This window comes from Thunnus maccoyii, chromosome 22 (assembly GCF_910596095.1).
Source record: "Thunnus maccoyii chromosome 22, fThuMac1.1, whole genome shotgun sequence".
Taxonomy (NCBI): domain Eukaryota; kingdom Metazoa; phylum Chordata; class Actinopteri; order Scombriformes; family Scombridae; genus Thunnus; species Thunnus maccoyii.
This window is the reverse complement of record NC_056554.1, coordinates 1,785,435-1,810,342: the sequence shown is the minus strand read 5'-3', so window position 1 is coordinate 1,810,342 and position 24,908 is coordinate 1,785,435. Positions and strand designations below refer to the sequence as shown.

At 39.5% G+C, this 24,908-nt stretch overlaps 3 protein-coding genes across 11 annotated transcripts in view; all 3 read right to left on the bottom strand.

The window, feature by feature from the left end:
- Positions 1-930: 930 nt before the first annotated feature.
- Positions 931-6,585, bottom strand: LOC121889136 (RNA-binding protein 4.1-like). 3 transcript variants are annotated; one of them, XM_042400851.1, is made up of 4 exons: positions 6,438-6,572; positions 3,505-3,934; positions 2,322-3,085; positions 931-2,181 (listed from the first exon to the last, which is right to left on the bottom strand). In XM_042400851.1, the coding sequence occupies exons 2-3, from the start codon at positions 3,914-3,916 to the stop codon at positions 2,337-2,339; spliced, it is 1,161 nt and encodes a 386-aa protein (XP_042256785.1). In that variant the 5' UTR covers positions 3,917-3,934; positions 6,438-6,572; the 3' UTR covers positions 931-2,181; positions 2,322-2,336. The 3 variants fall into 3 exon arrangements, with proteins under 3 accessions (XP_042256785.1, XP_042256784.1, XP_042256786.1); XM_042400850.1 differs by having other exon boundaries at positions 6,434-6,569; XM_042400852.1 differs by lacking the exon at positions 931-2,181 and having other exon boundaries at positions 2,993-3,934; positions 6,434-6,585.
- Positions 6,586-6,964: 379 nt separating this feature from the next.
- map4k2 (mitogen-activated protein kinase kinase kinase kinase 2) overlaps positions 6,965-24,908 on the bottom strand; it is a 47,970-nt gene continuing 30,026 nt past the window's right edge. For all 4 annotated transcript variants that reach the window (XM_042400990.1, XM_042400992.1, XM_042400989.1 and 1 more), the window contains 15 exons: positions 15,973-16,129; positions 15,596-15,774; positions 15,336-15,377; positions 14,676-14,760; positions 14,445-14,524; positions 13,066-13,126; positions 12,849-12,981; positions 12,654-12,712; positions 12,471-12,574; positions 12,080-12,257; positions 11,687-11,755; positions 11,513-11,599; positions 11,350-11,420; positions 11,177-11,232; positions 6,965-11,039 (listed from right to left, as the gene is read on the bottom strand). In XM_042400990.1, the coding sequence (XP_042256924.1) occupies positions 10,952-11,039; positions 11,177-11,232; positions 11,350-11,420; positions 11,513-11,599; positions 11,687-11,755; positions 12,080-12,257; positions 12,471-12,574; positions 12,654-12,712; positions 12,849-12,981; positions 13,066-13,126; positions 14,445-14,524; positions 14,676-14,760; positions 15,336-15,377; positions 15,596-15,774; positions 15,973-16,129 (1,449 nt within the window). In that variant the 3' untranslated portion in view covers positions 6,965-10,951. The remainder of the gene's footprint in view (positions 11,040-11,176; positions 11,233-11,349; positions 11,421-11,512; positions 11,600-11,686; positions 11,756-12,079; positions 12,258-12,470; positions 12,575-12,653; positions 12,713-12,848; positions 12,982-13,065; positions 13,127-14,444; positions 14,525-14,675; positions 14,761-15,335; positions 15,378-15,595; positions 15,775-15,972; positions 16,130-24,908) is intronic.
- On the bottom strand, positions 17,161-23,980 carry LOC121889206 (homeodomain-interacting protein kinase 1-like). Of its 4 annotated transcripts, none has more exons than XM_042400996.1 (15): positions 23,501-23,980; positions 22,896-23,100; positions 22,592-22,789; positions 22,318-22,499; positions 22,085-22,208; positions 21,647-21,757; positions 20,656-20,739; positions 20,391-20,551; positions 19,073-19,438; positions 18,941-18,976; positions 18,619-18,735; positions 18,375-18,464; positions 18,100-18,210; positions 17,814-17,962; positions 17,161-17,708 (listed from the first exon to the last, which is right to left on the bottom strand). In XM_042400996.1, the coding sequence occupies exons 2-15, from the start codon at positions 23,076-23,078 to the stop codon at positions 17,602-17,604; spliced, it is 2,019 nt and encodes a 672-aa protein (XP_042256930.1). In that variant the 5' UTR covers positions 23,079-23,100; positions 23,501-23,980; the 3' UTR covers positions 17,161-17,601. The 4 variants fall into 4 exon arrangements, with proteins under 4 accessions (XP_042256930.1, XP_042256929.1, XP_042256928.1 ...); XM_042400995.1 differs by having other exon boundaries at positions 18,619-18,738; positions 23,501-23,979; XM_042400994.1 differs by having other exon boundaries at positions 18,941-19,438; positions 23,501-23,979.

Here is a 24,908-nt window from a genome sequence, read left to right as displayed (position 1 = left end):
CTTCATAATGCACTTACAATGAAAACGATGGGGGACAAAATCCACAGTCCTCCTGTGCAAAAATATATTTAAGTTTATCTGAAGCTAATATGAAGTTTCAGCTGTCCAAATGAGTCAATCAAGTAGATATCTTTCAGGATCTTACATCATGGCCCAAACACAAGACTTTGCTGTTAAACCCCTATTGACAGACCACCCCAATCCGTAACTGCTGCCTTCAGTGCATTGTGTATGCTCACACACAGGAGGCTGTCTGATTAATGTTGATTTATACACTTCATTTGGGAATATGCACCATGTAGGCACAATTTAATTCTTTAAACTAATTTGATACAGATCTCAACAAGACGCAGCCACAAATTGAGCTAATGGTGTAAATTCCTAGACACAAAGGTGTTACTGTTCCAGAGTATTTTTCTAAAATGTCTTTGTTTTCAAAAGACAATAGTAGGTAGGTAGGTTTGCATATCCTGTTGGATAAATTGGTGGTCAACAATACCGTTAACCCGATGTCAATAAAACTGACAAGAAATGTTAAGACACAAAGGTTGTGCCATATATAGTCAGTAAGACAGTACACTATTAATTCTTGTACCATCAGAGATTTTGCCACACTTCATCCCATTGTCTGACAGTAATAACCCAAATGGTGACTTAAAACAGACCATTGTGGTCAGTGTTGTAAATCAGTACAGACTGTGGCATCATTGTGAGGAAGTATGTGGTCTTTCTTCTGAGTTCTGTCTAGTTATTTTATCCATAAACACTCTCAACATACTGATAATTATGTTTAATTCCTTTGAAATTATGCAGTTTTAAAACCATGATCTTCATGCTCAAAAGCAAATGATTTTTAAAATTTCCACCACTACACCTACAGCAAAAGTTAGACACTGTAAAAACAGCTTCAAACAAAAAAACTGAAAAATGTCAAGTGTCACCAAAATCATTTTGGCTTTATTAAAAATCATATTCATTTTAGATGTGTAATGTATGCTGGTACTTTTACAGTATGAAAAATACAAACTTGAAATCCAACTTCTATATGCAAAACAAACAAAGGCACCTTCAACAAAACACAAGTGCCTTTGACATCCAGCCCAAGCCCTGAGTCCTTGCCTCACATTTCTGTATCTGCTTATGCTGTTATATGTATGTATATAGTTTCACAATCAACATCCACCCAAGACAAAAAGTCAAAAAAAGACATGACAGGAGATTTTTCTGTTGTCAGCTGAAGGCAAAGTCTGCAACGACGTTGGCATGGAGAGAACATAGTCATGGTGTTACTTAATTGCACGACGTATGTCAGCCGACATTCCTGTTTCGGTGTCACTCAAAGACACTTAATTCAAGAATTTTGACTTCGGATCAGCAAACACCTCAACAAGTGTTATAAAATTCAGCAATTCAATGTTTTGTAGACTTACATTCAAATTAGAAAAATGAGAGGCTGGAATGTTTGAGAGATTTTTTTTTTCTTAACTTATATTCCAACGCAAAGTGTGATTCTATAGCCTAGCTAAAGTCTCAGCCAAGTAAGTTGCATGGGTATGGATTCAGTGGGTAGTTTCTTTCCCACCCGACGATACACAACTTTTGTTTTTTTTTCTGCTTTGTTTTCATCAAATCTTTAACCACATCCATATAACAGACCTAGAACATGTCAGATGTGTGTCCAAGAGCAGGATAAGATTCTACTGCACTAGGAAACTGATAGTTAACTGTATGGATTAACCCTCCACCATTCAACAAAAGGTACATAAATGTTCATATTGATGAAACAAGAACATTTCTTTTAAATGACATTAACAGAAGCCAAACAATTAACTTTTGCTAAATTTAACGATTTGCTTAATGTGAGGAAGAAACACAGGTAAGAAAAGAGGACATGTTTAAAACTGAGCTGAAAACATGCAGAGCAAGTGAGTTAAGTTTTATACATCGTAAATGTCAAACAGTGCAGTTTGCAAATCCTCCTTATTGAAAACAGATTATGTGAGTGTTACTGTAAGGACGATTCATCTGCAGGCCACTGGCACCTTAACATGCCAATGTGATTTCCAACCAGTATTTCCGCATCTCATACATTTTGTTTTGCTGTACATCACGCAGACTGATGGAATCATGAAGCTTGAAGAAATGACGGCAAGGGAAAAGTCCTGCAGTTCACAAACAGACCTAGAAAGAGAGCAAAACATTTCCTTTTAGGAAACAGGGTTTAGCCCGCCCATTGTCCGCAAGTTACAACGGATAAAAAGATCCAAGTGCCCACTGACCAGTTAAAATAAACTGTCATACTTGTTTACTGTGTTGCTCACCTTGGCACCATGGCTTTAGTAAGGCGTATAGCGTGGCGCGTAATGATCCTTGGGTCGTGGAGCAGGATAGGAGCTCCTGGAGGAAGACACTGGTGACAGCCGTGTTCGCTCATAGGTGTAGCCCGCTGAGGAGACTGGTACTCGTCTGATCGGGCTGCGGTCCCGTGCATAGTATGCGGCGGCTGCAGCAGCCGATGACGGTGGAGGCAGTGGCCGACGGTCATATGGATCTATACTGGAGGAGAGCTTTGAGAGGGAGGAAGAGGGAGGTGGGGGAGGGGGGAGATAGGACATGCGACGATCCTCGAAATAGCTTGAGCCATAAGGGCGAGCTCTGTATTTCTCATAATAGTCAACACTGCTATAGAGACGGTCACGGTCATAAACTGATGACCTCTCAGCATAGGAGCTTGCTGCTCGGCTGCCGTACCGATCCCCCAGCTCAGAGCCGTAACCGCTAAGCCTACGAGGGGGAGGCGGCAACCCACCTAAGTAACTAGCCCGACTATACGCAGAGCCACCCATGTAATCAGATGATGGAGGACTGGCCATCCGGTAGCTGCCCCTGCCATAACCCGGGGGACCGCGTGGGGGGACCCGGCCGCTGCGACCTCTCGTGTCATCACTGTGGCTACCGTTCCGACCGACTGGACAGTCTTTCGACCAATGACCATGTTTCCCGCAGACATAGCAGCCAGTATGATCTCCCATTCCTGGGGCAGTGCGAAGCCGACTGGTGGACAGCTGTACACTCATCAGCTTGCCTTGTAAGGAGAGAGAAGACACGCATGAGAACGTGGGGTTCTGACACGAAAAGGCTCTTGCCGACTAAAAAAAAAAAAAAAAAAAAAAAAAAAAAAAACACGTTAAATGCACTTGACCGACAATCACTGAGCGAAGCGTAATAACCTGCAGCGCCAGGTGCAGGGGATTTTATGCCAGTGCCTATTCACCGGGTACACTGCAACTGGTTTTACAAGAGACACTGCCAAACTTACAAGTGATTACTTTCAGTCCATCTGGTCAATTAAGGCTTAGGTTAGCCATTCTTTTTCTCTTTATGTGGAAAAATATCAGCTAGTGGCTGTTATTTGTCAGGAGAGCTCTACGGCGACAGAATAGAATCCAAATTCGTATCTATGGACAGCAAAGACAACTAGCTCTCCCCCGCCCAAGAGTTCACCTTTGAAGGCTGTGTTGTCCAGCTTATTGATGGCGTCCATGGCGTCCTCCATTCGTTCCATGTGAACAAAGGCGAAGTCCTTCACTATATCGCACTCCACCACCGTGCCGAACTCCTCAAACTTGCCCCGCAGAACTTCACTGGTGACCCCTTCACCTAAGTTGCTGACATGCAGCTTAGTGGTGGACTTGGGTCTCCCTTTGCTCATCTCCACGTTCATGCGCCAGCCGTGCAACTGGTGCTGGTGGAGATTTTTAATGGCCTCCTCTGCTTCAGATATGTTGTTCATGTGCACAAAACCATAGTTTTTGACAATGTCACACTCTGAGACTTTACCATACTTTTCGAAGAGTTCACGCAGCTCCTCAGGTGTGGTGTTGCAGGCAAGGTTGCCAATAAAAATTTTCACCATGATGAAGCTCTGTGTATCCTAGAAGATTCAGAAAAACATGTCAATTACAACTGTATAACCACAACCGCTATTTAATGATTATTTAAAAATGAGACAATCACCCACTACTGTCTGCCAGTGAACAATGAAATGGTGCAATTCATAAATACACTAGGAGGATAGAAACATTTAGAACCTGCCTTAAGACAGCACACAGGTCACAAAGGATCAACTGTTCAGTTTTTTCTGAACGTGTTGTTCTATTCTCCAAATAAGAAAATGAATTGTCCAACAGCTTTTATTTCTCATTATTGATTATGGTGATATCATACACCAGAACACCTCTGAATCCCATCTTCTGCCTTTAAATGTAGTCTACAGTAATATTTGTAGTCCTGAGGTGTCCTTTGATGTACAACACACTGAACTGGCTACCACTGGCTGTCACTCTAGGAGATGTTTTCATCGGTTGCTCTTTCTTTTCAAATGCATTTGCAAATGCAATCTGTTAACTATCCTTTATACTTAAAATATCTTTTGGTTGTATTTGGTTGGTTGTATGTGCTTTTAGGTTTAAAACACATTCAGTAACTCACTCAGATCAATTACTTCTTTCCATAACTTCAAAACTTCTTTGCTTGTTTACCTTAAATCTATTTGTTCTTGTTTTTTATTGTATGTACTTTCATTTTTGTTCATAAGTAGACTCTGTACTTTGACATAATGTTATTTGATGTATTCATTTATTTTATTTCATTCTTTGTGCAGATGATTTGTGTAACAGATGTAGCAAGTGGGGTTTGGGAGGGTGGGAGAGCCCTTATGTGTATGTCCATGTTGACGTTACTATTGTTTATTGTATCATTTAATGTATTATCATTATTGTTACTAATGTATTTTGTTTTGTTTAAATGTTGTAGCATCTAGAGGGGTTTATCCTCTATTTAAATTCTGAAATAAACACAGGTGTTAATGAAACTTTATGGTCATTTTGGAGGTGGTCTTTTGTGGTGGTGTTGAATTGTGATGCATTATTTTACTTTTTTCCATCCCCATTTACGCTGTGAAGGTAGATAAAAGTTGTATATAAAGACTGGACTTAATTACATAATTTGTGAAGTTGAATCGATGCCCAATAAATAAAAACTGTACACTCAAACATTCATGAAGACAGAATTTGTTGCAAGTCTATTAGACTGTTTAAGAGTGTATGAGACTTTTAAGGGGATTTGATTCAGACCACAACTATTTGATGTGGTAGATGTATGTCATTTGGAGGTACACAGACTTACCTTACAATGTGTCACTCATTAGTGCACACACACACACCAAGCAGTACTTAATGTTCAAAACTAGAAAAGGTGCTACTAAACTGAGAAACACTTATGTATGAAAGGGTCAAACACAGGTAAAACGAGCTGTTCCTTCTGTATAGATGAGCTAAACATTCTAAAGCGAGAGCCTCATCTGTAATAAATAAGTAAATAATACCTTTAATTTGTACAGCACTTTTCATTTGTAGTGAAACTCAAAGTGCTACAGCATTAAAAACATACAACACACAAAGAAAATTATAAGAATTAAGACAGCCTTCCTGAATAGAAAGGAATGCGACCAGGCTAACTACTACCTATTTGTCTGTAACTTAACACTGACAATTTACCTGCTCTGAAATTCCGTTTAACATTTAATATGTGCTTAAAAGAATAACTTCTGTAAACTTATGCGCACTGTTTGTTTTTACAGCACTTTGTATACAGAACTCGAGACTGCAGTCACAAACACGACAGGGGGACAAAAGGTTGCAATACAAAAAATAAAAAGTTAAATAAATATCTTGTTAAGTTCACAGTGATTATACTATTTAACAGCTTTTTTTGTTTGTACATTCAGATATTGAAGGAATATATTGTTTGACATGGACAGTCAGCTCTGAAAAGTTTGGCTGTTTGCCAAAGAATTTGGGTTTGTCAATATAAAGTTTGGTCAAAATAATAAACAAACTAATCAGATAGAAGTGCGAACAGCGATTCCTGTCCTATTCAGAGGATGCAAACGATACATTTTTCCAAAGTAATCCAAAGTGAAGGGGGATTGATCAACATAAACCGTCAGTATTTACACCTCAGTTGTTTTGCACGAGACGTTGGTTTGGATTCTGACGTCAGCAACGTAGATAAGCAAACAGAAACCTAACACAAGCGAACAAGTTCTTCTAGCTAGCTAACGCTAACAGTTCAAGTCGTGTCATTATTATGATACATTAATTACAAGCTGACTAGCTTGACGCCAATGTTAACTCAATCTGAAATGATAAACTTTGGTAGATAGTGTAGTGTGCGCAATACTGCTACGTTCGTCCATAGTTTAGTGTAATGGCGTTCTAATGTAACATCTCACTAGCTAACGTCCGCCCGCTAATTCAGCCCACGTCGTTCCATTATGGCATATTTAACAAAACTACGAGGACAGTTATGCTTCACCAACTTCCTAAAATGTATTTCACCGCCTGTTTTGAACTTATTTTATCTAACTCACCTACGAAATGATGTAGGCCTCGACGCCAATGAATGAAAAGTGAAATGGCGGTACTGCTGCACCCGTGATGCTTCTTCTTCCTTCTTGTTCTTAAATGGCTCCTGTTTCATTACCGCCACCAGCTGGGTGGAATAATGTATTGTAAACACTACATACCTGTGTTGGATCTTTTAAAAACTGAGTTATAACATCTTTGAAAACTTGATTCTTTTTTGGAATTGTGATTCATTAAACTCAAACATTAGGTTGGCGCTGCATTCAAGTTGAATGTCAAACAGTGTATAATTTATAAGGTTGCGTTTGTGCCATTTTCAAATCATCCATTAACCAACTTAATTGATAATTCTTGAATCAACATCAGGGTTGATTAATCACAAGACTGATAATTATATATTAGTTTATTCAACAAAAATAAATTGATGAAATAATATGTCAGCAACAGCAATGTCATCTGGAAGAACCTCAACTACATTTAATGTGAAAATGAATCATAATGATTGTACATACATATAACTGTTGCTTCGTTGGACCTTGAAAAGTTTCCAGTTCTGTGCTAATATGAGTCTGCAGAAATGTAAGGGACAGTGAAGGACTCAGGCTGTGTGAGGGGCAGGGGCAAAAAAATATAAAGGGCACCCAATCCATTCAGTGGGTCCCTATCAACAGAGAACAATGATACATGTTTGGTAATAAGGCTACATCCCCAATTAAGATGAACATTTTATAGGGTGATTCGGACATCTCTCTCAATGGACAGCAGAAGAAGATCTGAGATTGTCTTTTTCTAAGCTGGGTCTTGATCAGCTTCAGTTTGGAGAACGATTGCTCGACTGATGCAGTTGTCACTGTTAGCTTAGACTGCACTGACGCAAAGACAATAAAACAATCTGAAGGGGTGTGACTGAGCAAACTAGTGAGTAATACTGTGCCAAAATCACCTGAATGGTATAATGTCAGCTACAACAACTAAAAAATGTTTTTAAGGGTGCTTTATTTTCTTAATGTTCAGTGACATAAAGAAGGATACATTAATTTCTACCATAATTGCCAGTTTACTCCATCCAACCTCCAGCTCACCCCATTACAATGGCAACTCATAGGACACTGCATCACATCTTGTGGGGGTTCTATACAGGGCACTATAACATTTTCCTCCACTGAAAGGGCAATCATGAGGGCCATATATCCTGATTTACCCATAACTAGACAGTCATTACAGAATTTTGGTATTTTTTCTCCTTTGTGTGGGCACCCTGTGTGCCCCACTTCACCATCCCTGAGTCCGCCAGTGGTAACACAAAAGTATCTTCTGAAAATACAACAGATTTTTGTTTGTGTTGGTGGCCTTATATACTCTTGATGACTGCTTTATTTTGTAAGTATGTACTTGACAACAAAGCATATAATAAGGTAAATATAATTTTAAAAATGGACTGAGAAAACACATTTTAATCATCATATTGTCAAGTGAAATGAAACCTCCTTAGAGCTAACTCTTGTCAAAGAGCCAAAAACATCACATCATCCATATAATCACAGATTGTTGATTTCTCTCTTCCGGAATGGAAAATAAAGTTTATTTTGGTTTATCTGAGAACACATGTACTATAACCTGTTTACGGACCATCAGTAGTCACCCCAGTCAAAGTGACCACAAACATAGACTGTATGACTGTTTCTGGCATCTCACCAAGTCTCTGTTGAGGCTAGAAGTGAATCTTTGTAGTTATAGCAATGAAATATATCTAAATCCGTTGCATATTACAACCCCCACACTGTAAGAGCATACTGAATAGTTATATACACCAAATGTATAAACAATAACAATTAAAAAAAAATCTTAAAAACAAAAAGCTATATGCATATTATGTTCTTCAAGTATCTCTCTGGTATGGGTGTTTACTTATATAGTTCCCTTTCCATAAATAACATAAATATCATTACACAAAAAAACTTTAATGTAGTGGCATTTACATTTTAGTCAAACAGACAATTTAATTACAATTTAATAGCATTTCTATGGCACTTAATATAATCAAATGTACATTGTTTCTATGTGTAAGTTGAATTATCAATAAAGGAGATGGAGAGGAGACATATAGAGTCACAGGTTAAAGCTGTGTTTGGCTATTGTGCATGTTGTCTGTTGAAAATGGCACCCAGGGGGAACTTGAACAGTATCTCAGCCCTGAGATACTCGCACATGTAAATGCTACTAAGCTAGCACATTCATAGTCTTCAAAATACCTTTAAATGTGTTTTTCACAAATTAGGCCTATACGATCTTGGTTAAATATACATTTGAAAAGGTAACTGAAATCTGCCCACTCTTTGTAACATTCAAACTAACATTCTTAATATCATTGACCTGTTTCATGGACAACAATATTTAGAGCCAAAGTCCTGATGCCAAGCCCCAACAAAATAGTGCATTTCCTTATAGAGGATTTCTTTCTAAAAACCTGAAACATAAGTCTATACTGGGTGTTTCTTTCCATATTTTAGGATAAATGAGTATCCAGTACTATACTGGCTAATAATTTAAACACCAGTTAGCATACAGCAACACACAGTATCCCAGTAAAAACCTCATGCTAACTGTTGAATTTTCATGGACTAAAGCTGCTGTTCTCTCTGTAGCAAACTACAAACTAAACTTTGATCAATTATTCCTTTAATCATTACAGCAAGAGGTGTTAGTTTAAGTTATTATCCTTCAGATTTTAATTAAATCAAACCCAATTTATGATACTATTTAGTCTGCATTTCTTTCTTCAATAACTTTTCAATGGATTTACAATGTTTAATTACTCCTCTACATAGTCATTTTCATTGTTAGTGGCGTAGTCCGCCATTCCTACATGGGATTCAAAATGCCTAACCATGCTCGACCAACTCCTTTTACTGTGTCCTGCTGTTGGGTGGATAACTACTCACACTTTGTGTAGACTGAAATCAGATTTTGGTTCCAATTATTATTGACTGACTTCTCAATTAAAACAACGTGTTTGTTTTTTCTGCTTTGTAAACAGATACACCATTTGTTCCTCAGTTGTTTTTCTGACAAAGTAGGTGCTCAATGACTGTTTGCTGCCCCCAGAATTCTGGGACCTGTAGTAGGCTATTAAACCACACTTGCTGCTACCACCAGTAACCACAGATGTCACCAAATCAACCAGGATGGATATCTTAAGGATTATAACTTTAAGTCCAACAACATTGTCATAATCGCTGTTTTTTGAGAGTTAGGAAGAACCTATAAGGGATATCTATTGGTGCTTTTCCATGTTTGGTTTGGTGACTAAAGGTTTCAGCGTGCTTCAAACAAAGTCTTTGTCAGATCACTTGGTTGCATCTGAAACCTGCTCTCTGACAGCTGAATTGATGTACGGCAGAGGTCAACAGGTTCTGTAACTTTTCCAAACAGACAACAATCATCCCCTTCTTTCATTTTTCACACAACTACTTCTGTAACTTTTCAACTGAGTGATACACCATGAATGCCTTTGAGGAGAGACTGTCAGAAATGTGCACTGTTATCCTAATTTGTCTTTACTCTATGATAGCAGGGTTCTCACCCCGCCTTTGAGTGTGGCCATTTAGAACAGGTTAAAGAGTTTGGCCTTTAGAAGTGGTTAGAAACACGTCTTAACATCAAGTTCACTTGAAGCATACTGAGACCTTTACTGTTTTAAGATTTTCTATCAATGTACTAAACCCAAAGACCGAGTAGGGCCCAAATGCGTTAAGCTGCATCCAGATGAAAGCTTCAACACATCCCTTGAGAAACTTATGAGTGATGTCACAGATGTTATGTTCATGTCTTTCTACAGTCAGTGGTCCATAGTGACAGTAGAATCTAATCTGGGCAATGAGGGTACATCATTTCAGTCAGCATGAATGGAACTGTATTGTCTGTTGCAGTCACACTGATTTAAGCTGGTAAGAGCAGTTGTTTTTACATGAAAATTATTGCAGCTTTAAGTAACACACCCAAGAATTAGAAACTCACTTAGCCTTTATCAAGTCTCTCTTGTACATGCGTTGCCCAATAGACCCTTTACACAGCAAACCTTTTGACTAGTCAAAGGAGGAAAAGCACAGATGAAATTAATAACATTAACAATGGCTGCATTGCATTTAAGTGAGCCAGTTCCAGCTCTCGTAATGTGTCAGTGAGTGGTATGCCCACTGACATGACTTAATGGGACATTTAAAGAAATGGAGCCATCATTACTATTAGTGTTATTATTTACACCTGTGTTTTTCCTTACTTGACAAGTCAAAAGGTTTGCCGTGAAAAAGGTCTACTGAATATAGTTTAGCAACTGAATCCCATGACGACATTTCTTTTTCACAGCATATAGTTGGTGGGAGTTGTTGGTGGCAGTTGGTGCTGGTGTCAGTTACAGCTTCAGTCATTTCCACACAGCGTTATAGAACAAATCTGTAATCCCCTCCAATGGGATTTTGAAGATCTGCAACATCCGACCTCTACTACAAGCTGACCCATTTCTCTCAATAGCTGCTTTCATGTCCAGTCAGAATGTACACATTGCTCAGTGCGGAGGGGTCATCTGTTGGTGTGCTCTGAAGGATGATGTCCCTGTAGGAAGTCAAGAAAAAAAGGGGCAAAAAACGTCACGCTTACTTCTATCACCAACAGCTATACTACTACTACTATTAATAATACTATTTTTTCACCAGTGAACGATTGATTTTGGAAGACAAATGCCAACATACCTGTTTGTTCCTAAAACTCTGAATACTCGACTCTCATCTGTAATTTCTTGTGTTACCTGCAAATACAATTCACCTTTTCATTGACATCATGCAACTATTAACTTGAATGAATGAAAAACCCATGCCAAAAACACCTCAGTTCCAGCCTGACATCAATCTTGTAACATAATCACCTCATTCGAATGAAAACTCTTCCCTTTAAGGCCATGCTTCCAGAAAGCCAGCACACTATCCTGTAAGCAAACTGTGAGAACATGTCATGTCATTCAGCTGTCAGCAAGAACATCAAGTCTGATTCACTGCATTCAAATACATTTTTGAGGTGATTGTTTTTACCTAGAGTTTCAATGGGGAAGTCAAAGGCCATCTCGGCAGCCAGCTCTTTGGATGGAAGCCCTTGTAGGTTCACAACCTTAACAGTTTCTGTTGAGTTCAAATCATGAGAGTATATTATCAGTTTGAAAGATGGCTGGCAGATTTGTAATATTTCTTGAGATGGAAGTGACTTACGTTCTAATGCAATGAGAACAGTGTCCCTGTCCAACTGGGTTACCTGTACTGCCCTGAGTGCTCCACTTTCTGCATTGAGACATTGAAACATTGAGAGATTAAGAACAGACATTTATTTATACTCCACTTGTTTGTTTGTTTGTTTTCTTGTTTATTATAAATTCAAATTAAGTCAAGTCAAACTAACATTTATCAGTGGCTCAAGACATGACAAAATAAAAACTAACCAAACACAAGACAATCATCACGGTTTAAAAATGAGTGGTAGTATGACAAAGATGTGGTTGGGTTTAAATTACGAGACGGGGAAGAAGTTGATTATTTTTAAATTCTACACATGGTGGCTTTAAGCTCTATTAACAGCCAGTGGAGAAACACAGCAGTCCATCCTACCTGGTACTGAAATAGGTGTGCCGTTCAGCTCTATAATATCAAACTTGAGCTGTTGGCTGGTTGAGGGTTTCCCATTACTACAGTCTTTCACCCCAACACACAGCTGGGGGAACTCATCCGTCACCAACACCAGCAGCTCAAATATTGGCAGGGAGTCCGGTAGCCTTAACGTTATGTGCTACAAGCAAAACAGATGGTGACAGAAAGAGGAAGAGTCAGATTACATTATAATAAGCATGTCATCAGTTTGAGGGTTTCAAGGAAGATACTAGCATTTTAGATGAACCCCGACAAGGATAGGGCTAATATTCAATGTTTCACATTTTAGCTTTTGTCCTTAGATTAATCCACAACCAACCAACCATTTAAAATCTAACATCTCTTTACAAACCTTTAGATGCATGAACTTCTGGAGGGGCTCATACCACAATAGTAGAACCAGGCCAGATGGAACTGCCCCACACAGAAATGTACTGTCTGTGTATGGGTTTCTTGCTGAGAGAAAGAAGTAAGGTTGAGTGACTGTTGTTATTACTGAACAGACATGCAGTAGAGTAAATTCTGCATCACTTACCTACACTACATCTCCTACAGCCTTTAGTGTCAGGAATCTTCACAGATACGGCAAACTTTCTGTGGAGAGAATGAGAGAATACACAGTTCATTAAGAACATCTTTGACAAAGACAAACAACTATAGCTGCCACTTAAGGCAGCAGTATACTCCATCAGAACTGCTTGTCAGTTGGACAAACACCGTCCTGTCTTACCTTGGGTTGATCCTTTCAGTGAAGCGGCTGGTGCTGAGTGACAGACTGCTGTGTTTCTTCTGCACATTTTCTTTCTGAATTTTCTGTTCAAACAGAGCTGTCAGACTGTGGGAGTAAAGCTGGGAAGACTTCCCTGCAAGATAGATACATGTTTAGACAACATGTTAACAACCTAAAGCAGCAGATGAGGTACAGCACATATGAATGGATTTGTTACCTGAAACAGACATCAGTACGTTGTTCATTACATACAGCCACGTACATCGCTGAGGGATCAACTGTGGAAAGAGGGAAAAGAAAATCAACACAGGACAATCCGCTAAGATTTACCATGTGCTGTGTGCTGTGTGATATTATATACTACACACATCTGCATAGTTTAACTGCTCTTAGGTTCACCTCATATCTCCAGTTTGGTGATTTAGTGATTTAGTTTAGTTCTGACCCCTTCAAAACCATTTCAAAAGCCAAGCAAATAGCCAAGATGTCATTTTTCCTAGCCATTTTTTCAGCTCTTCCTGAGGGATCCTTTGGTGTTCCTAGGCCGATGGGATACGCAGTCCCTCTGTTGTGTTCAAGGTCTGAACCAGTGTCTCTTCCCAGCTGGATATGCCAGGAATACTTCCACAGGGAAGCGTCCAGGAGACATCTTGATCAGAGACCCAAACCACCTCAACTGGCTCCTTTCAGTGCTGCCCTTCTAGATCTCTAGCCTTCCCAATCTTTCCCTTAGTGTGAGCCCAGACAGACTGTGAGGGGAACTTTTTTCTGATACTTGTATCCCTAATTCTATTCTTTCGGTCACTACCAAGAGCTCAAGTAAGGGTTGGTTGTCTTGTAAATCAAGAGCTGCGCCTTTAGACTGAGCTACCTCTTCACCTCAAAAGTCCTGTACAATGCCTGCATCACAGGCATTGTACAGAGACCCAGCAATTCCCCCATGAGCAGCACTTGGCAACAGCAGCAAGGAGAAACTCCCCTTTAATGGGAAGAAACCTCAAGTAGAACCAGGCTCTAGGTGGGCGGCAATCTGCCTTGACTGGCATTCAATCATCAACAGAATCAAAGACAAAGGACAGCATTGGCAGATCCCAACACCTACATAGAACAATTCCCTAAATCCTTAAGGAAACCTTGCAGACCTCGGGGAACTGATCTACTGTTCCTCAACCAGCACATTATCTACATTACTCATCCTGAATATGAAGATCCCCAATTGGCAAATGCCTCCATTCTGATCATTGGTCTTTGAACTAAGGTGTACACAGATGAGCCATATTTTGCTGCAATATGGTGTCCAATTACAAAGCACTACTTATGTTTAGATCAGTCAGGTTTTTCCTCTCAATCATCCTCCTCTAGGTTTTGTCAGTCAGTGCCCAACTGAGAGTTCTCTCAGCAGAACTATGTATATATTTTTATACAATGCATATTTTAATTATGTGGTCTTTGTTTTTCTGGTGTTATTCTGTAATTCATGAAAAGTACACATTTTCCAATCATATTCTTTCCATTTTTAATCCACTTTTTGTAAAAGAGCAATCTAAGTTTCACTGTTTCACTTATATTGAATACTTTGATCAATTGTTTTCTTACCTTCTCTAGTGTATCCTCATGAAGTTCATTAAGGTTGAGTGTGTAGATGCCCTCTTCTGCCCCAAGAATAAGGTACTGGTCTAAGTAGGAAAAATGTTTGTAGAGGAACAAAGAGTAGGATTTTTATTGCACAAATGAGACCATAATACACATGTAAGGGTTGGCCATCAAAGTTCCCTTTACTCTGTTTTGAAACAAAAACTCCATCAATTGACTGATCAGTCTTCTCACCTCTTGTCTTGGGGAAAATCCAGGTGACAGCACAGTGGATTTTAAGGGGACAGCCATTGAAGACTTTGGAGAAGCAGGCTCCCATCTACAGAAGCCAGCAGAGTAAGTAAATCACTAATGATTGTTGGACATGATTGTAGCAATCCTTCATTGCTGGCATGATACCCATTCCAACAAAGCAGAGCCAGCATCATTATTACAATAATTACATTCTGTATTGTATTTAAAGTTGCACTAGGTTACTTTGCACATTGGTGGCTGCAATTACCAGCAAGTGCTACCAGGATGTTCTTGTTAAACAACCTGGTTTCTTAATTTGGTTAAAGCACCCAGTAGTTTCCCATACAGTTTGGAAACTCTGTGAATTGTGTAAAGTTTAACCTCTGAAATCCCACTGACATTACAAACTCATGAGGTGCCACCAAACATTGTTCAAATCCTAATTCTAATTTTCAAGCTCAGTTTTTGGGAAATGTGCTTTTTCATTCCAAATTTCCATTTGGTGGAATGGTACAGCCATAAATCTGGATTTTTACATAAAAACTGTTCCTAGTGCAGCTTTTAGCATGTCATGTGAGGAAGCTCATCTTGTTAGTCATGAGAGCAATGCCACTGGTCAACTTTTATTATAGGTTGCATGCTGTTAGATTTCACACTTACATGGACTTGAGGGGTAGGAGGCAGTCCATGACAATCAGCCCTCTAGAAATTTCAAAGGTTACACATAACAAAACAAAGGGGATGATAAAAACTGTACATCAGATGCATTACTAATCAGAATGTTGTTTGGTTGCATGATTTGTCATCTTACAGACAGACAGACTTTTAAAGGATCAAATCAAAATCATTAGGAAGTTATTATGTTAGCGGATCACACAAACGTATTGATATGAAGATACAGAAGTTTGGCTTGAACTCACAGAATCCTCTGTCTTTTTCCTCAGTGTGCTCCATTCAGGTGATAGTGGTGTCTCTCTTTTTGGAGAGGAAACAGTGGTAACCTTCCTCTTCTCTGCTGTTACAGCGTCCCCCACAGGTAGACAAGGATCACTACAGCGCTGTCTGATGTCCTGTGTGGCTGAGCACCTGGCCAAACCCGCTAAATAACACAGCAGAGAGGGAGAAGAATTGTTTTTGTCCATCTTGACTTCATTCTGAGCCGGTTTGATCACAGTTAAGACCTCAGAGTTTACTGTGATCAGTCATGGTCATCTAGCTGACCACAAAGCTGACACATTGAAGATCCAACATGAGATACAACAAGCTCTAATGGAGTAGTTGGTGTGATGTGTGGTACCTGTATTGGAGGTAGAGTCAGCAGTGATGGCGGTGTCAGGGCCCAGTGTACAGCTCGGTCTCAGCGTCAAGTCTTTGTCCTCTGTGTTGGGAGTTAAACATCTGAAGGCTGGCAGGGAGGCTGTAGATGGGCTGAACAAACCGCTCTTCCTACCTCCCTAAAACACATGACGTCACAATACATGAGGAAAGACATTACTTACTCTGAAGATGTAATATTTGAACATGTGATCTAAGCATGGATCCCAATTGCATACTATATACTAATGCTATAAAATATATACCATGTTCTAATGATGATATGCATTTCTGTTGATTTTCAATAAATAGCTCTACCATTGATTCTGTCTGCCTGCTGTCTCCTGCGTTTGGGTCTACCTGCTCTGCTCTTTCTCTGTGACAGTAAGCCAGTTGGTCTGTTGGTCCAACGGTTTTGTGCAGAGAGAATTAACAGCTACTGAATAGACTTCTATGAAATTAGTAAGAGACATTCATGGTCTCTGGAGGACAGATACAATGACCTCTGTCTTTTCAACTAGTGCCATCAACAAGTAACTCGTCTAAAACAAATTTCCATCGGTCTCAAGTGTATTCTGAACTTATTGCTCACATAGCTTGCTAACATGCTAAACATTACACTAACGTGCAAAATATAAGTGTGTTGGATTGCTAACAAGCCAACATATTAAACATTATGGTAACATTTTTAGGGGTTTTCCTATAAATTTCTGGACAATTTACAGTGAAGAACTATATACCAATTAAAAGGACAGTGGAAACAAAGTCTCCTTGAAAGAACAATTAATTTAAATGAATAATGAATTATAGTTTAATATACACTATACTGAATGAATATACTGTATATTAAATAAACATTTCACAGCAAAAGAGTTTTTTATTTTTATGTATTCTTGTTTGGTTCACTTCATGGATTATCCCTTTAAGCACTTAAGATACAATTTGTTACCGTATGTGTTAACATGTTGATATGTAGAAAAACTTGCACCTACATTACAATCAATCAATCAATCAATCAATTTTTATTTATATAGCGCCATATCACAACAGAAGTCATCTCAAGGCACTTTTCACATAGAGCAGGTCAAGACCGTACTCTTTAATTTACAGAGACCCAACAATTCCCCCATGAGCAAGCACTTGGCAACAGCGGTAAGGAAAAACTCCCCTTTAACGGGTAGAAACCTCAAGCAGACCCCGGCTCTTGGTGGGCGGCCATCTGCTTTGACCGGTTGGGTTGGGTACAATGATTCCTGGTATCACAGGCCATATATACAGAAAAATATATTAGTGGTTCACCTTGCTTTTCTAAAAGTTGAAAAAAAACTTGTGAATTTTGTTTTTAAAGTGTTCATTGACTTGTTGTTGATTGTAGTCTTCCTTTCTTTTGTCAGTTTAGAATGACCAAAATGAGATCTAGTGTCAATTTAGAGTCTCCAATCAACCTAACCTGCATGTTTTTGGAACTGGGACCTAGAGTAAACCGACGCAGACACGTCAGTTTACATGTGATAGGGTAGGCATGTGATGGTGACATCACCTCTATCCCTCTATATTTCCTGAGTGAAAACCATCAAGCAAGGTGTTGTGCTAAAAACTTTCACAGAGCAATTCAGCCCTTGTCATTGTCAACTCTGATGCAACAGCAGAACGTTCTCTTCATCCAGGAACAGAAGCGCTTGAAGCAGTTCTTCTTCTTCTGTTCAAGTGCTGCATCATCTGAAAATCAAAAGCATGTTAAATCTTCACCCGTTCTCGCTAGAATGAATAACAATGTGAAAGGTCTTATCAATTCAGACACAACTGGAGGTGACCATTTGCTACCAGATATGATGGCAGTGGGCTCCGTGTTGTCCTGTTGTCCCGTGTTGTACATGTTACAGTCCTCAGGTACATAGAGTGGGGGAGGGGGCTTACATTCAACCCTCCTGGAGGACTCCACTGGAGTATTTTTAGAAAGGTAATCCAATGGGCTAAATACACACACACAGTTAATATGTTATTCCTGATATGTCATGATGTACACATGGTCTCTAATCTGCTTTAATGATGGCCTAAGTTATCCATCTGTCTCTTCTGATGACTGACAAATCTGAGGAAATTATCTCACCAAGCCTCACTCTGCTGACCACTGTCCTCATCCCATTTGGGTGGTGCAGGCCGAACCAAGATAACACCTGGAGGTATTGTTGGTGAAACTGATCCATCGGATCCACTCGTGCTGTGGAATTATAACACATGAATCAATCCATGGTACAACAGACAGCTGTCTAGGAACTCATCTGTCTATTATTTTCCATAGAAAAGTGATAAATGAAAAACTGCTTTGTGTCAGATTTTGTTAATGATAATAATCCTGGACATGACCAGAGAAAATAGTCTTACCAAGTTTCATACTCCCATTCCTTTTCCTCATCCCAAGACAAACTGTAAGAAGTTCGGAATGGAGATGATGATCCTGGGTTTTCACTTATGCTGTTGAATGAAGACAGGTTCAGCTACTTTATGGTGCAATTGAAGCAAATTAAAGGCTAATGACCATAAACCCAACCACTACAACCGTTGTCGAATTTTGTTGATGATAATATTTAATTTAAAAAACTGACATGACCAGAAAAAATAGTCTTACCAGGTTTCATACTTCCATTCCCCTTCCTCTTCCCATGACAGGCCGCAAGCAGTTGGTGGAGGTTGAACAAAGATAATACCCGGTGGTAATGTTGTTATTCCAAGGGTTCCATCTACACTGCTGAATTAAGATGGGCACAATTGAATTCTAATTGCTTAAATTACATCACTGTTTAAACCCAGTCAATAGCACAGATTCACGCCAAATTTTGTAAATCGTGCCCCAACACTACGGCATCTGATCTTGTCCTGCTAAGATGAAATGAGGGTTTTAATCTAATGACATAGCAGCTGTAGAGAGAAATTGATGAGTCAAAACCTACCTCTCATCAACCTTGCTCTCCTTGGTCTTATTAAGCAGGCTGGTTCCTGGTTCAGCTGCCCAGCTGGTTCCTGATTCAGCTGCCTGGCTGGTTCGTGGTTCAGTTCCCTGACTTGCTCCTGGTTCAGCTGCCTGGCTGTTTTCTGGTTCAGCTGCCTGGCTGGTTCCTGGTTCAGTTCCCTGGATTGTGCCTGGCTCAGCTGCCTGGCTGGTTCCTGGTTCAGTTCCCTGGCTTGTTCCTGGTTCAGCTGCCTGGCTGATTCCTGATTCAGTTCCCTGGCTTATTCCTAGTTCAGCTGCCTGGCTGTTTTCTGGTTCAGCTGCCTGGCTTGTTCCTGGTTCAGTTCCCTGGCTTATTCCTGGTTCAGCTGCCTGGCTGGTTCCTGGTTCAGCTGCCTGGCTGTTTCCTGGTTCAGCTGCCTGGCTGGTTCCTGGATCAGCTCCCTGGCTGGTTCCTGGATCAGCTGCCTGGCTGGTACTGGACTCCAAAGTTTCATGGCTGTCAACGGAAAAGTCACACTGTTATATTCAGAAATAATCATCACCAACTGAAACTGATAAATACCCTCACCTTTGATGTCAGTATTAGCCTTAAATTCGACCACTACTCATTTATCTTCACCCCTATCGCCCTGTACGTAACATGGTCTGTCTTTGACTTTGAATCCTGATATATGAACGCTCATTCATACACTGATTCTTCAAGTCCCTCTTAGTCTTCCTCATTGCAATGATTATTCTAGTCACGGCAAACAACCAAATAAGTCCCCTAATAGAAAACAAGCAGACAGCCCTGACCCTCTGATTATGCCTAGGCGCCCTAGTAAACCCTCTTTACTACTACCTGTTCCATTACAATAGACTGTATATAAAGATGGACGTAGCAACGTGTGATGTCATCCATTGATTTGCATTGGAGCCGGTTTGAAGCCCAGAGTTCCAGCTTACAGTCGGCACCATCTTTCCCATTTTGAGCCAGGACCTTCCCAATAAGGAGTCTGGAAACACACCCTGCTAACGTGGACTGAAGCTAACGCTTACTTACCTGGAACACTGAGTGATGCAGACTTGTTAGCTAACTAACACGGCAGGTATTGTTATCAATTAACATTAAACTTACTGAAATACTGCAACAATAGTCTGGCTCAGTGCGAGTCCCAGAGCTGGGGAGAGCAGCAGTTGAGCTAACTGTCAATCATAGCTGTCAATCAAAACCCACACAGCAAACATCAAAGCTACTATTTGTCTTTATATCTTACTAACAGAGGTAATAATTTCCAAAATGACCACCGGCACACTTATTAGTGGGCCAGAATTTAGTGATTGAGACCATAATAACTTGTTGAAAAAAATTATTGACTAGTATTTCTAGAGAGAAGTTGATGCTTTTTGAATGGGAATGTATGCAAAGCAGTAATATAAAGCCTTGACTTGCAAACACAAACACTTACTCTGAGCTATGCTTTAGGGTGCCCCTTGTGATGAACGGATGAGCAAGGACTTCACTGGGAGTTATCCTCTCGTTACTATCTAGTCGAAGCATTGCCTTCAGCAGATCGATGCACTCCTTCCTTTCATCAGCCTCCACCATTTTCAGGTTCACCAGGGGCAACTAATGTTGGGAACAAAGGGCAAATTCAACAGCAGTCAAGTCAGCTTTGCTATCAATCAAAGTCTCTCTTCAGCAGCTACAGTACCATCTACTTAAACACCTACTGTTTCCACATCGTCCAGGTTGCGAAAATGGTAGGCCCTGTAGGCACCGGGAGGTGTGTATTTGCCCCAGTACTCCTGAGGTCTCTGAAAGAAGGTGAAGTGGTTTTCAGACACTTCTTAATTACTTAATCAGGTTGACTTCTGGGAAATGTTGGAAACTATAAATATATAATCTTAATTAGAGAAGAGAATGTTAAGGATGAGATGACTTTGTGGTCTGAATGTGTGAAAACATTTTGTATTAATACATTCAAATGTGTGAATGTGTAAAAATGTTTGATCAAATTAATTCAAATGTTTGAATGTGTAAAAAATATCTTCACAAATAGATTTAATTTTTGAATCCATGAGGAGATCTGTAGCTGTGCATGACATTTTGTGAACAAATGAAAAAGATTTGCAAAAATGATTTCCGATGTGTGAGTACATAACGAAGATTTGCAAAGGTTTGCAGTTACAAAAAAGGTTTGCAGTTACACATCTATCTGTTTGTGGGTGGAAAAAGTTCACACAGAACTCAATTGCATGTGTGAATCCAAAGTTTACAGCTACGAGTCAAATCTACGAGAACAAATCAAACCTACAAATACAAATACTTTCATCCCACATTTGACACTTCCTCCTGAGTAGCCAATGAGGATGCTCTGAAATGCTGGGGGTGTGTCCGCTGAAGGCGCTGAAAGCATGCCACAACTGAACACCCTATGAGCCTCTGAACTTAACAACGCTCATGCCCAACTCCCATATAAATATACACAATTTAAAATAGGCCTTTTTTGTAGGTGTAAAACAAGCAACATAGATGATATTTTAAAAATAAAGTAACATTAGGAGCCATTGTTTAAATCAGCACTCAGTTTGTAGGTAAATGTGGACTTATATCAGGAAAAATGTTTTTACAAATTCGAATGTATTCATACAAAATGTTTTGACACATTCAGATATGGTGATACACAGCTACAATGCATATGACCCTAATTTTATTCCATACCTTCAGTCTCCAGTGACCTGTAGACCTTTTGACAAAATAGTCCGTTGAATACATCCCAGCACACAGAAGATGGTCTGGGGGAACACCAAGGAGCTCAACTATGCATCGCATCTGGAGACAAAACACAGCATCACATCAAGATATGCAGCAGGATGCAGTCAAAATAATATTAATTATAAACTAGTATAGCTCATTTCAAGGTGCAAGTTACTTTAAAGCTGTCAGAGATGCTTCTAAAACATAGACAGCACCCCAAATATACTGCTTCATGTAATATAGGATTACGTAAAAGTTTGTGATTGCTTTATTGGTTAGATTTACTGTTTTCCAGGAAGTCAGAGTTTTGTGACAGTGTCAGTGTCCTGATGTTTTTAAAGGTACACTGTGGAGTTTTGGCCACTACTAGCTAGGGCTGGGTATTAAACCTAAATGACTTACTGTATCATATTCACTGTTCCCCGGGAAGAGCGCGTCACCGAGCACCATGAACCCCATCACAACACCCAGAGACCACATGTCAATGGCCTCTGAAAATGGGAGTCCTATAATAATTTCTGGAGCCCTGAATACGAAACAAATGTATAATACAGGATGAGAAACACTGCCATATTTTAGCAAATGGCAGAAATATCTTACAAACTGGTAGAATAATGATTCATAATGATGCTCACCTATACTGTGTTGCTTGGTGAGTGCCCCCCTGCTTGGCTATAGAAGTGCGAAAAGCTAATCCAAAGTCAATGAGCTTCACCGTGAGGGGCTGTGCTTCTCGATCCACCAGCATAATATTGTCCAACTTTATGTCTGAATGGATCACTTTAAGAGTCTTCAGTGCATGTAATGCTGTGGCCATCTGCAAGTTCAAAGATCAGTGATGAAATTCACAGAATGCACCAACACTGACAGCTCTTTGTGTTGTGTGTTCTGATGGTACTGTATCCATACCTGTTGGACTACACTCCTGACTTCATGTAAATACAAAGGGATAAAGTCCCTCTGGTAGAATAAGAAGTCCCTTAAGGTCATATCCAGCATCTCGAACACCAGAGCACATCTGTTGTCTCTTAGCAGGAACGAATCAATAAACCTGACAATGTTGCACTCGTCCAGGTTCTTCCACTTGAAGTAGTTCAATAGACTCAACTGTAGATAATGACCACGACAAATTTGATGTTTAGTTGGTATATACACATACACACAAACACACATTACATCATCTCAGACTGATTAACTTAATAAAGTGGCATACTTCATTGCTTAAGCTGCAGCCGTGTTGTGGGATCTTTACAGCAACAGTCTCTTTAGTGTCCTGTTTAATGCATTTCAGCACCTCTCCAAAGCCTCCCTGTCCCAGAAAAGTCAACAGCTTATAGTTGCTGGGTAATGGGTAGAGAGTGCTCATGATGTTGCGTTTGTATTTGTTCCTTTTCATGATGAACTGATTGTCTTGATTGCTAAAAACAAAATGTGACAAAAGAGACGAACAGATTACTTTCATTTGTTATCATCTCATGATAAACACCTCAGTGTTAAAATATCTGTCTGGGGTCTAATCCAAACTAAATACATCCCCACTAGCAGCCGGAACTTCATATTCAATATCAAGCTTTTTATTTTACACAAAAATTAAGAGACAGCAGTGAAAGTATTAACCTACACTTTGTACTGACTGATTGAACTGTAGAATACATCCTCTCTTACTTTCAATATGAGTTCAAAATAAAAGTAGTAGCCGCACATGGTTAGTGTTAATGTAAACAGATCTTAATGTTGTATATTTCAGTCATCTTTCCTCTTCTGATTCTAAGTTCTCAAACATCTTTCCACATCAAAGAGAAAGAAACAATTGCGTACCTGTATCACGTAAGATTCTCAATCAGTTGAGTTTTTTGGATTCGTCCAGAGGTTGATTTTGTTTGCGTTTCAACTCTTCATGTTGGTCCAAAGTAAAATGTAAACTTGAACACAGAAAATCCTCATATGGGACATGAGTTCTAGAATCTCACTATGGTGTAATATTCTAGAGCTGTGTCATACAACATGGTTCCAAAATATGCAAATGGGCACCAAAAGAACTAAAACCAAATGAACACAGATATACTGTATACAAATAACATATGATCACACTACTCATGTACAATTTTATTTATTGTATTATTTTATCTGTTAACTCAGCCTTGGTTTTAGACCTGTCACAAACCACTTTTGGTTTGGCCCTGATGTTTGAGAATTTTTTCATCCAGCATGTAATGCTTCAAGTGATATACCCCCAGAATGGAGATATAATTTTTTTTACCAGACAGCGACTAAATATTATGTGTGTTAGCAGGTAAAAACTTAACCAAAACTAAAACCTGAAAATATTAACAACATTAACACATTTGAAGTATAAACTGTTGCTACATGAAAGCACTGTTCACATATGAAGAACTAACTGACAGCAGAACAAAGCTTGCTAGCTAGCTAGCTAAAGGTCCAATGCGTAAGATTTAGTGGCATCTAGCAGTGAGGTTGCAGATTGCAACAAGCGTAATACCCCTCCCCCTCCCCTTCCAAGTTGGTAGGAGAACCTATGGTGGCTGTTAAACTCGCGAAAATACGTCAAAGGTCCTGTCTAGAGCCAGTGTTTGGTTTGGTGATGGGGGACAAAATCCACAGTCCTCCTGTGCAAAAATGCATTTAAAAGTTTATCTGACACTAAAATTAAGCTTCAGTCGTCCAAATGAGTCAAATCAAGTAGATATCTTTCAACATTAGTCTTTTTAGTGCCAAAGTCTCTCTTTTTGTTACTTTACTTCCACCGCAGCTCAACAGGGAAACACTGTCTGAGGAAACACAAAGAGGGAATTTGATGCTACAAAGACTGTAAATGTGTCAGATATCTACTTGATATGACTAACTCAGACTGCAGAAGCCTCATATAAGCTTCACATCTACTTTTAAATACAGTTTTGCACTAAATGACTGTCTGGACACACTGTGGATTTTGGCCTCCATCACTTACATTGAAAGCACATTTGAAGGGGATCTTTTAACAGCCAATATGAACAGGAAGAATGATTACAGTGAGGAAAACCTCTTTCACGGTTGATAACAACCTGACTGTTGAAATAAATTGTTAACTTATCCTTTAGAGACCAATAAAACAATCTGATGCTGCACCATACAGTTTTGCGAAAGGATTGTTCAAAGATTGCTCATATAAGGTCTTTACCCATCAAGTAAGCGAACGGTCTGGTTGTTTAACAACAACAGTGTATAT